A 13,171-nucleotide genomic window follows, 5' to 3' on the forward strand; every position below is an offset into this window, starting at 1 on the left:
AGTCTCTTGTTCTATGTAGCAAATACAAGTCGTTTCTCCACAAACAGGATGCTGCCAGCAAGCCAAAAAGCCATTGTGCCTTGCATGCAAATTGGTAATCTGATGTTTAAGTTTTAGAACAAAGAGAACAAAGAAAATTTACAACCCAGGCCTGAGCCGATCCAAATGTGCTGTCTAAACCTGTTGGTCAATTCCTAAGCATCTGTATCCTCTGCTCCCCACCTACTGGGTGGGTTACCCTTCAGAGGGTCGGTATGGACTTGTTGGGCCGAAGGGCCTGTTTCCACACTCTTGGGAATTTAATCTAATCTAGTCTTCCATACCAGGCAACATCCTCATACACCTTCTCTGCACCATCTCCAAGGTGTACACATCCTTTTGGTAATGCGGCGACCAGAAGTGTACACAGTATTCTAAATGTGGCCGAACCAATGTCTTGTACAATTTTAACATGACTTTGCCAGCTCTTAGAGTCAATACCCCGTCCAATGAAGGCAAGCATACTATATGCCTTCTTGACCACTCTATCCACCTGTGCAGCAACCTTCAGGGTACAATGGACCTGCACTCCCAGATCTCTCTGCCCATCAACTTTTCCCAAGGCTCTTCTGTTCATTGTATAATTTGCTCTAGAATTAGTCTTGCCTAAACGTAGTGCCAGTGTGATGTCAGGTAGGTTGGTCCAATGGTTGTATGAAACAACACGCCCCTTCTACCATTTTCAGTGAGCATCATCCTGCCCTTGCTGAACCAGCTTATGCTTGAAAGCCCCAGAAAGGTACAGACATTAGATGTGATTCTATGAGAAATCACTTATTAAATAAAACTGGTCCATTAAGGGAAACCACTTAATTAAAATTAGACTGTGCAAACTGGTGCTCTAGATATATACAAACAGGACCCTGTTTAAATAGTCTAGAGGAATTTGCACAGACATTGCATCTTTTTCCAAAATAGGGGTGATGGAGGCAGCCAATTGCAGCTGTATGGCAACATCTTGACCAATCAGAATCTATCTGCCTGCCCTGAAAAATACAAATGACAGTTCACTGTTCTTGCTGCATCTCCATCCAATCATCAACCTCCTTTCACATTGTACAATATGGTGCCTCTTTTCTCAAGTCGTTTTCTCGTATCCTAATTACGATGAGTGCAAGATAAAAAGCTTAGAAGGTTAAAAACCTTAATGCAGTTAAGAGCAACAGAAAAAGGAATTTCTTTCAGGTTGATCAGGCAGTTGGAACCCTGAAGGTAAAGTTGAAGGACTGCAAAGGGAAGCAAGATTCTTGTAATCTCGTGGAGGATTAGATAAATAACCAGTGCTCAGTTAGCTGGATGACTGGTTTGCAATGCAGAGTTACACCAACAACACAGTTTCAAATCCCCCACTGGCTGAGGTTGCCATGAAGGTCCCACCTCCTCCACCTCAACCTCACCCCTCCTCAAAGATGTGGTGAACCCCAGGTTAAACCATCACCAGTTGCCTCTATCGAGGGAGCAATATTTTTCAGGGACGGAATATTTTTTGGAATCAAGGGGAGAACAGATCTTTATTTAGAAACTGGATGGAGTGATGAGTAACAAACCAAACAGTTTACAATCCAACAGGAAAGGTACATTAAAATGATGGCCAAAGCACAATACAATTGATAGCTGGATCATGAGGGATATGACACCAAGATGAGTGGGCTATTGGGAAGATTGGAGAACCAGTGAAGGAACACAGATGACTTGAGTGAGTGAGTGAAAGTTTAGCAGATGTAGAGTGTAGGAAAATATGGGCTTGTCCACTTTGATAAGAAGGTTGGAAGAGCACAAAAGTTGGTTTGACGGTGTAGCAGGTGATTGAGAATACCAATGGAGTACTGACGTCTATTGCACGGGGAATGGAATATAAAATCAGGAAAATATGTGGAGCTGTGTACAGGCTTGCTGACACTACAACTGGTGCACTACATACAATGTGATCTCTTTATTTGAAGAATGATATATATAACATCTTATAACCAGTTTAGAGAAAGTTGAATTAGATCCTTCCTAGAAATTAAAGACTCGTCTTATGAAGAAATGTTGAGCAGGTGGGGATTTGACCCATCAGGAGTTGAGAAAATGAGCGGTGGACTTACTGAAATATGGCAGATCCTGGGTATGTCCTCTGTGACCCTGACTGTGACTATAAGAAATGGGAGTGAGAGTTGGCCATTTGGCCCCTTAAGCCTATCCCACCACCCCATTTCAAAAGATCATGGCTGATCTGCTCCGGGTCTCAACTCGTCTTCTGTCCCAGCTCAACACAACACTCATATTTCCCGGATATTTCAAAAATCTAACTCTTTAAATACTTTCAGCAATCTAGCCTCCACAACTTTCTGAAGTACAGAATTGCACATATTCACTATCCTCTGGGAGAAGCAAGCCCTTCGCAACTTGGTTTTAAGTAAGTTTCCCCTTATTCCACAGCCATGACACCTTGGTTCAAGATACTCACCACTTCTCAAAACTTCTTCTCAACATCTACCCTGTGGAGAACCTTCAGAATCTTGAATGTTTCAGTAAGATCACCCCTCATTCTTCAAACCTCTAATGAATAACAGATTAATCTGTTTAGGCGTTTTCCCATGTCAGCCCTTTCATACCAGGAATCAGTCGAGTGAAGCTGTCCAGCTCCACAACTGGAAACAGTATTCCTGGTGCAGGCTCACCAACAAGCTGTAGCTTTACCAAGACTTCCCCTGTTTTTCAACTTCAAGCACCTCAGCAATTAAGGCCAAAATTACTTGCTGAATTTACATGCTAACCTTTTGGGTTTTAAGCACATGAATACCCATATGCTCTATTTTTTTGGAGTCCCTTTCCATTCAAATAGTGTAATCTGCCTTTTGATTCTTCCTACCAAAGTACATGACCTCCCACTTTCCTATATCAAACACCATCTGCCAAATTTTTGCCCACACTGTCAACCTATCTAGATCCCTTTGCAGATTCCTCATGCCCTCATCTCTATATGCCCTAAAATCTATTCTCAGATCATCAGCAAATTTGGGATACATTACACACGATCCCCTTCTCTTGATATAGGTAAGAAATCATTAAGACCCCAGGACTGATCCTTGTGCGACTCTCCCAGTGATGGCTTTTCAACCTGAAAAAGACCCATTAATTCCAACTGTCTTCTGTGTGTTCACCAATCCAAGCCATGTTAATACATTACTCCCAATACCATGAGCTCCAAACGCATGCAAAAAGCTTTTATCTGGCACATTATCAAATATCTTCTGGAATCCAAATACACTACATCAACCTTTGTCAATTATATTTGTTCTATCCTCAAAGAATTTCAGCAAATTAGATAAACACAATTTCCCTTTTTCAAAGCCATGTTAACTCTGATTACATTAAACTTTTCTAAATGTTCTGCTACTTATTCCTTGATAATGGTCTCTAGTATACTCGGCAATGTCAGATGTTAGACTAACGGCTATAGTTTCTGGCTTTCCGTCTCCCTCCCTTCTTGTACAAGGGTGTCACATTAGTAGTTTTCCTAACCATTGAAGCCACTCAGAATTCAGGGAGTTCTGGAATATTACCACCAATATTCCCACTACCTCTTTCACACTTCTTTTAAAAGCCTTGAGTGCAGGTCATCAGGTCCAAGCAACCTGACTACTTTTCATCCCATTCATTTGTCAAATACTTTTGTCCCACATGCTGGAGACTGTAACAAGATATTTCCTGTTGTTAGTGCCTTATCTATTATCTTTGGAATGTTTAGTGTCCTTCACCATGAATACAAATGCAAAATATTGGTTTATGTTATCGTCCTGTCCACTCTCCCCATCAATTCCTCTGTTAGATCTTCCAAGATTTCCCACAACTACTTCAGCTACTCTTTACATTTATATACCCTAAGAAGCTCTTACTATTTGTTTTTATATTGTTTGCCAATTAACTTCCATAAGTCAATTTTTCCTGCTTTATTATCTTTTTAGTAATCTGCTGGCTCTTTAAATAATCCCAATCCTTAGGCCTACCAGTGGTTTTTTTAACCACTTTGCACGCCGTAGATTTTGATTACATACTCTGAGGGAGGGGAAGGAAGGAGTGGGGTGGGGGAAAAGGAGTGGGGTGGGGGAAAAGGAGTGGGGTGGGGGAAAAGGAGTGGGGTGGGGGAAAAGGAGTGGGGTGGGGGAAAAGGAGTGGGGTGGGGGAAAAGGAGTGGGGTGGGGGAAAAGGAGTGGGGTGGGGGAAAAGGAGTGGGGTGGGGGAAAAGGAGTGGGGTGGGGGAAAAGGAGTGGGGTGGGGGAAAAGGAGTGGGGTGGGGGAAAAGGAGTGGGGTGGGGGAAAAGGAGTGGGGTGGGGGAAAAGGAGTGGGGTGGGGGAAAAGGAGTGGGGTGGGGGAAAAGGAGTGGGGTGGGGGAAAAGGAGTGGGGTGGGGGAAAAGGAGTGGGGTGGGGGAAAAGGAGTGGGGTGGGGGAAAAGGAGTGGGGTGGGGGAAAAGGAGTGGGGTGGGGGAAAAGGAGTGGGGTGGGGAAAAGGAGTGGGGGGAACGGAGGTGGGGGGGGAAGAGCATGTGCGGGAGCAAGGGTTGATGGACGAGAGAGCGCGCGCTTAGGAGTGGGGGGGGGGGAGAAGAGGGAGGGGGAAAGAAAGGGGGAGGAAAAGGGGGGAAAAGAGAGAGAGCACGAGAGCGAGCGAAGAGCAGATTTAAAAAAAAGAGAAGAGATTTTTTTTAAAAAAGGAGGGAGAGGAAGAAAAAGAGGGAGGCACACCAGACCAGAGGGTAGAATTCAAGTTCAATGCAAAAGTGAGACATAAAAATGTTCTTGAAAATGTTTTATAAGCAGCTTTAAAGGTATTTATTGATTCATTTTGCAACCACTCCACAAATATCTTTTTTCAGCCAATTCTGTTACTTATCCCATTTTATTAACCACACTGCTGTTGGAAATCGAGATATACCCGATCGAACAAGATGTAACTTATTAAGGGGGTTCTGACATCGATATGGGGACAGTGGAGTTGACATTCTCACTGATTTCAATTTCTGTTAGCTTGACAAGGCCGCAGTGCAGCCTGTGCTCGAATCCCAAGTGACAGTGACTTCACTGTCTGTACATGTCTCATATCCTGAGGTTACATCAGTTTCCCAAGGTTGTAAAGGGGCAAATTCGGATAGTTTGCCACTGACCGCCCCCCCCCCCCCCCCCCCCCCACCCCCAATCCTGCTTCTCTAACACCAAAACAATTGCAATGTCCAGCCCATACAGTCCCTGTAATATTTTTGAAATCAACATGGAGATATATAAATTGATTTTTTTTTGTCAAGTAAATATAATACTTTATGATCCTAATTTCCATTTTGTCAAAGCAAACAGGTCCAAAATTAAAATAAAGAAATTGGAATAGGGAAGAGCTAAACCTACGTTAATCTGCTAATTTAATCAAGCTTTTGCCTTGTAATTTACTCTCAGCACTCCTGGTGTTGCATTAGAAAAGGGAGCTGCTGAAAATGATTCACTGTTATAGTTACGACAACCCCTCAGGAATCTCCTTAGTCTCTGCAGAATAACATAATTTGTGAAAGTGCTTAAGAAAATTAATATAGTTTGGCACATCTGTTTAACACAAGGTCACTAAATAAAGTGTCCTTTGAAGATATGATTGGAATGTCAAGAGGTTTACATTAATTCTCTCTGTATAAATCTTTATTTTTTTCTGGATATCAGTTCTTTACAAATATGAATCCAAGGATTAAGAAAAATAAATCCATCCACATGCTTTCTGAGAGAGGAAGAAAAAGAATCAAAGAGAGCACCATAATAATTCACTCTTAAGAAAATAAACCTTTTCATATTATGGTGTAATAAGAGGTGATACTGCACTGTACTTTCAACACTTATATCTTCACAAACCTTGATCTACACCACAATTATTCCGTTTCCACCATGATCAATGGGAAAGCAGTAAATTAGCAGTTACACAAACTGGAAAAAAATCGTAAGAGTCGACAGTGATACTTGAATTTTAGTTTAATTTCAGTTTTCAGTTGACATTCCCCCCCCCACCCCCAAACAAACTTCATGAGTTTTGCTCTCAAGAGTTAGATGTCACAATAACACTTGACTGAATTACTGGAATTCATCTATCATTCTGCATCACTTACCTCATTGTGTAAACTTGGAGTAGTGTTAAACATGTGTGGGATAAGACTGAACCCAACTACACCTGTCACTGTAAAACAGCCTCAGGGTCTTGTTGGATTTAACGAGGCAATCATGTAATTATAAATGCAGCATTACCACAGACCTCAGAACATTGGACTCAAAGTCTTGCACCTGCAAAGGTCATCATATTCCACTAATTTTGTCAAAAAATTTTTCTTCTCCCTAATAAAAATTGTTTACATTTTGATTTTACTGCAATGGTTTTATAGTGGTAGCCCTATAATATGCAAGATTTTACGTAACGCTACAGTACTTCTGATCATATTGGTCTTCTCAATTTCTGTGAATTTTTCAGCATTCAATCTCTGGTTTTAAACCAAAAAAACCTTCCTTTTTCATGCTTCTGTAAGCTCATCTTAATTACAACTTGTCTAACAGGAGTCAAGTAAGTATATATGAAGGGGCTCAAGCTTATGTATTCTTTGCTGTAGCGATACACATTAGTACTTGGAACAATATATATTGAAACAGCAAATTTAATGTGATAAAACATTGTACTCTCCAGAAATTATTGTTTCTATATTACAAATGGTCTTGTTGAATTCTTGCCACCATTTTACAACATGCAATACAACCACACAAGCTTGCAATTTTGATTAAATAAACTCACATCCTCCTTGCCTTGATTTCTGCAAAACACAGGTAAACCAAGTCATTTTTCTTTTTTCTAGCTGTCAAGACCAATAGCTTCAAAAGCTGCACCCTCAGCTGGTGGCTGATTGATAGTTAAACCCATGAAAATGATGCTGAAGAATTACCTTGTCAATCACCCCAAGGACTCTGAAGGCCTTCAGCTCCTCTGCAGGATTCCTCAGGTTCCAAGCAGGCCTTGAACTTAGTGGTCCCGGAGGCTAATAGAAGATATCAAAGGTATCACATCAATCACAGGAACACTTTAAGGAAGATGGCCTACTGGCGCAAATGCCAAGTTATAGAAAACTAAATTTGTCACAGAACAGTTGTGGACAAGATCAAAAGGCAATTTCTTTCCGCTCCAAGCCTGTGTATAGTACTGAGGAGAATCCCCATAGAAGTATTTATTTGGTCAGGATACAGAGTCATTATTAAGTTTAGAATGTGGCAGCTGTTCACAAATATCAGCAATGCAATATTAACAAATGCGGTTTCTGGTGTGTGAATAAAAGAGTGGCATCAGCCAACAGAATCTTCAGGACCTACAAATTTAATCTACATCAGATATAAAATTACTGATGATTGACTATATCACAGGATTAGAGCTTTGATCCTGAAAATTTACAGTTTAGTCAAACGGCCACCAGAACTTCATCGGGATGGTTGTGGAACTGCTTGAAACTCGGCTGAGAACTGAACATGCAGGGTCCCAGTATTATAGCCAAGTGTCCTATACCAGGCCAACGGACTCATTGTATCAGGCATTCCTACACTCTGGGCCTACAGCAAGACTATGCAAATAGCCAGTTACACCAGGCCTACTTACGCAGTCATCAATAGGAGTGCCTCTCATAGAAGGGAAGGTGATTTGTTTTTTAAAACATTAATAAGACCATACATTTTCTGGGCTTACTATGTTGTCTCTGAAGGACGAGAATGAAGAGTAAGGAGGATCGGGGAAAGCTATCCTCTTGCCAACAAAAGTCACCCAGTGGCACTGCCATCCCCAGGTTAACGAAAGAGTGTTTCCACCACCTATTGGGGTCAGTAGGTTGTCTATATAGAAAAACCACAAGGTCAACCAGAAATGTACTGCAACTTTGTGATTCTGGGCCCAGATCTTCAGCTTAGTGTTGGTGCTACGCACTTCACAGTTATCTGCAAACATCTCAGTGCTCTCAACGATAATGCAGCAGCAATGGGTCAGCAAAGTTTTTCAAAGGCAGGAGCAGCAGGCAGAGGAGAAATGGACACAGAAACAACAAACACTTTTTTTAAAAACATCTCAGACAAGTTTGTTTTAAAAAGTGCTCTCAAGTCTTCGGCAGAAAGATGAGGGACTGGGTGTGGGATGAGGAGTGAAAGAGCACGAGCAGATATGAAAGAGTATGGGCATTAGGGAAAAGGGACCAAGACAGGAGGGGGGTGGTGGGATGTTGAGGGTGCAAGTGTGGGGGAAAAGAGCAAGTGAGAGATGGGATGGAAGTCATCACATCTAGCTGGTTTGGGGAAGGTGGTTGATTCTAGTACACAGTCCATTTATTCTGGCTAATAAGCAAGTAGCCAGGGAAATCCCACATATCCGGGTTTGTGACTCTAAACTCAGTGTCAGGGACTTCAAGCAATGGAAATCAACCCACTGGAATTTTTGCCGAGAGCAGCAACCCAATAACTAATATTTATCCTCAAATTTAATCACAAAAACAGATTATCTGATCATTACCATATCGCCATTACAGGAGATTGCTGGTACAAATTGATTACTGCCCTTTCCTACATGCCAAACTTGTCCTTAATTATTGTTTATAAAATTCATTCACAGGATAAGGGGATCACTGGCTCGACCAGCATTTATTACTCATCCCTCATTGCCCTAAGTCAACCACATTGTTATGGGTCTGGAGTCACACGTAGCCAGATCCAGTAAGCATAGCGGTTTCCTTTTCTAAACGACGTAGGGGAGTTGAGTGTATATCATTATTAGAGATCATGAAAGATTTGTAAAGTCACGTCTTCCTTCCAATTTCACGATGGACATAGTGGACAACTAGCACATTTTCCACTTTGTAGATTACAAGCAACATTATTCATCAGAATGCTCCAAGGACCATTGGTAAATTGTCCAAGGCCCCAAAACACTAACTATGAATGCATTTGAATCTGAAATTGTGGTTGGTAGAATTAAAGAATCCTAATTTCTCTGTCAATCATTCCTCATAAAAGATGATAAAACTGATGCACAAAGGGGTTCACTGAGGTTTGCTACACTTTAACAGGGGTTAGGGGTGGAAGTGCAGTTGTTTGCAATCATTGCAGGCTCCAACATCAGAAGCCTGGAAACAATAGAATCTTTACTATTAAATAGAAATCAGTTTCATGAAAACAATGCACAGGGTTGTCAGACTACATTTATTCCCAGATAGTGATATTAAATTTCAAGACAGTAATTTTTGGAACAAAAATAGAAATTGCTGAAAAAGCTCACCAGGTCTGGCAGTATCCGTGGAGAGAAACCAGAATTAACGTTTTGGGTCTAGTGACCCTTACTGACAACTGGACCCGAAACATTAACCGTGCTTTCTCTCCACAAATGCTGCCAGACCTGCTTGACTTTCTCAACAATTTCTGTTTTTGTTTCTAATTTCCAGCATCTGCAGTTTTTTCAGTTTCTTTTTAGTTATTTTTGGAAGTATGGTTTCACTTGCAATGTGAATATTGAGGGAACAACAGCTGCATTCTTTCAAGAAGATCCCTAAAATGTATTACTGGTCTCCCATTAAGAATACCTTTGCTGTTCAGTTTGATAACAAGACAGATTACTGCTCTTTGGAAATGGATTTGAATCTATTCCCTTCAGTTTTGTCTCTGCTTTCCTGAGCTCAGCCCCATCCTCCACATGTTCAATCATAATGCTTTTCAATGTCACACTTGTATATTTTGTTGTATTTTCAGGAAAAAGTTGGCAGAACTAGTTAACAGAAAACATTTTGGTCAAGCAGGACACAGTCCAGACACTAAATTATTCTGATTAGCTGCAATAGATTGCCAGCTCTGTACAAAACAGAGACCACAACAGCAGATGTGTGCATAAAATCACACCAGAAAATCTCCAAAAACAGAGAAATACTAGACAATAAAACTAATAAAAAACAATTAATTTCCAGTATTTACATTGCCTTTGAGTAGGGCAAGATGGAACCCCAACCAATGTCGACAGCAATGGAAAGACGCTGATGGTGATAATGGAAAGTAGCATTTTTACACTAAGCAAAGATCATGTGACTTCCTGTTAGCAAAGAACAACATCATTACAATTTCCCTAGCTACAGCATATTATAGAACAAATGCATTTGTGAATTAATTAGGTATTATTTCAGGTAAAAAGTATGCAATCTGCTATGATAGGGACCCAGTCAGACCAAAAACTTCAAGGAGTATGTGGAACGAGCTGCCAATTACAACATTTATAAAGGCAGCTGGATGGTTGTATGAATAGGAAGGATTTAAAGGGATACGGGCCAAACGCTGGCAAATGGGACTAGGTTAATTGGAATGTCTGGTTGCCACAGATGAGTTGGACTGAAGGGCCTGTTTCTGTGCTGTATGACTGAGTCTAAGTAGCAGTGATTTTAACAATTTTGAATAAAGTTAATAATTGAAGGATTTCGCAGAAGACTCTCATTTAAAAGGCAAAAAGCTAAGAAACCAAGGTAAATGCAGATATCTGCTCCCTATTGTGAATTTTGAGGGATTTTTCCTGAGGAATCTCAAGTTGAGCCAAGTGAACAGTAAGCAAAATTTTCAAATCAACTGAAAATATACATAGATGTTGGATATATGGAATACTCTATATTTGCATTGTTTAATTGTTCACATTCAGCACAATACTGACAGACCAAAATAAAGTGCTGCTGTAACTTAAAACAAACAATATGATACATAGTGAACAAACTCCATTTGAAGATAGGCACCAACTTTCTGTTTCCTTTTTACCCTTAACTGTGCAGGGATAATCTTCAAAAACCAGATTTAAAGGAAATAAATGCTGGATTTCACCATAGTTCATTTTCAAACAAATTATAGGCTTATATTTCTCATTAACTGAAAAGCATACAAGTCTTATCTGCTTGAATCTTTGGAAATTAAACAATAGCTCGCACCGGACTATAAACATATACCACAATGATGTGAAATATTTTATAATTAAGAACAGATATTTTATCTAACATACTTTCACAAACAACATGCTTTATATATGGATGATTAAAGCAGTACAGGATTGGTTCGCTCTATTGTCTACATTGTTTAAGAATGTACTGCCAAATCAAGCCAACCACCTTGGGGGTTCAATCCCAGTCTAGGCTGTGGTAGTTCATGGAGGTCCTGCCTCCTTATCTTGCTCTATGTCCCTCAGAGTCTACATATTTTCTAATCAACCTGTTCAGAGATGCAATGTAAGAATCGGTAGCACTTCAACCCAGGTCTCCTGACTTAGAGGTAGGGATAATATCACTGCACCACAACAATCTTCCCCTCAAAGTCAATGGGTAAATCCTGTATCACTGAGGTTTAATTCATCCAGACCAAGGCATCTATTAGGACTTCAACACACCTATCGACACTACAGCTATCAAATAATAGGAAAAAAAAATCATGTGCTGAAGCTATGCACAGTTCAGCTGTTCATTTGATCAAGTTCCAAAGCAATTAGCAGAGCCACATACTCTTAAGACAGAAGTATTCTCAAGAGGTGCTTCTAGAAAGAAACAACTTCCATTTTCACAGCATAAATCAAAAGTACTGCAGATATAGCAGAAGTAAAATAAAAGCAGAAAGTGGAGAAACCCAGCAAGTCTGGCAGCATCTATGGAGAGAGAAACAGAGTTAAAGTTTTGAGTTGAACAGAACTCTTCTTCAGCACTTCCACTTAGAAAGAACCTTCATCATAAAAAAGCTTATGTTTGATCTTTGCCAAAAATTATTTTGAAAAAAATGAGTTTGCATTTATGCAACATTTTTGCCATAATGAAACATCCAAGTTTTACAGAGGTGTTTTAAAATAAATTGGATACAGCCACACAAGAGGATATTAGGGTGATTAACTAAAAGGTTTGGTCAAAGAGGTAGGCATTACAGAGTACCTTATAAAAGGAGGAAAACGAAATAAAGAGTGTAAGAGGAACTTAGGGAGAAAAGTCCTACATTTCAATGCTGGCTAACAGATAGCTGAACTGCAGACAGTAGAGATATTAAATTGGGGATAGTCACTAGGCCAGAACGAGAGAAATCGATATCGCTGATGTTTGTTGGATTTGAAGAGGTTGCAAAAATAGGAAGGGGCTGTGCTATGAAAGGAATCTGAAAACAATGATGAGAATTTTACAATCGAAGTGTTGTTTAATGATAGACAGCTACCACAGGGGCACATATTTAGTGCAAGTTAAGACATGGGGAGCAGAGCTTTGAATGACCAAGTTTATGGGGTGTAGACTGCAGATTAGAATAGTCAAAGTTGGACGTAACATAGACACGGATGAGGGTTTCAGCAGCAAGATGGATGTAGCAGTAGCAGAGATATAAGCAGCATTAGTGACGATATGGATAATGTGGTTGATAACTCATTTTGGGGTCAAAGATGGCACCAAAGGATGTGAACAAACTGGTTCAACCTTTGTCAGTGACCAAGCAGATAAAAGGAATCAGTGGTTACAGAAATTAAATTGTGAGCCAAAGACAATGGCTTCTGTCTTCCCAAGGTTGAATTTGAGAAAATAGGGAGTTCTGTGAAGAAGAGGCACATTTGAGAAGTGACATGTTAAAGTACTATTGAGTATTTGACTTTGAAACAAGCAATAATTTAAATGTAATAACAATTCAATGCTTGGAAACAATATGGAAAAGAAAAACTTGCACTTCTATCGTTCCTTTTTCATCCTCAATACATCTCAAAGCCCATGAAGAATTTGGAAACCTTTATCATAATTTAGCAATGCACAAGTTAATTAACACACAACTAGCTCCCAAAAATAAACATATGATCATCAGATTATAACCATAGTCACTAAAACTGAAAGCAAATTCTTATAGATGATATTCTAAAAATTGAACAGAAATATATCCCTATCAATGAGTTGTCAAAACATTGCATAATGTTTTCAAAATCAAAGGTAGATTTCAAAATCCGTCAACTGTGAGCAGAAGGTCGGAGAGAAAAGTGTTTTGTTTATGAAATGATCCTTGACGCCATCTCCTGATAAGATTGAGAATGAAACGGATTAATCTTTTATCCTTCAGAGCATCCTTCATTCTGGGAA

At 40.0% G+C, this 13,171-nt stretch overlaps 1 protein-coding gene across 2 annotated transcripts in view; it reads right to left on the reverse strand.

The window, feature by feature from the left end:
- The window catches only part of rps6kc1 (ribosomal protein S6 kinase B1), a 169,113-nt gene that overhangs the window by 53,926 nt on the left and 102,016 nt on the right, over positions 1–13,171 (reverse strand). For both annotated transcript variants that reach the window (XM_043695845.2, XM_043695846.2), the window contains one exon: positions 6,983–7,075. In XM_043695845.2, coding sequence (XP_043551780.2) covers positions 6,983–7,075 — 93 coding nt within the window. The remainder of the gene's footprint in view (positions 1–6,982; positions 7,076–13,171) is intronic.

This window comes from Chiloscyllium plagiosum, unplaced genomic scaffold, assembly GCF_037043375.1.
Source record: "Chiloscyllium plagiosum isolate Xiang-an unplaced genomic scaffold, Cpla_swu_hap1 HiC_scaffold_10, whole genome shotgun sequence".
NCBI classification, from domain to species: domain Eukaryota; kingdom Metazoa; phylum Chordata; class Chondrichthyes; order Orectolobiformes; family Hemiscylliidae; genus Chiloscyllium; species Chiloscyllium plagiosum.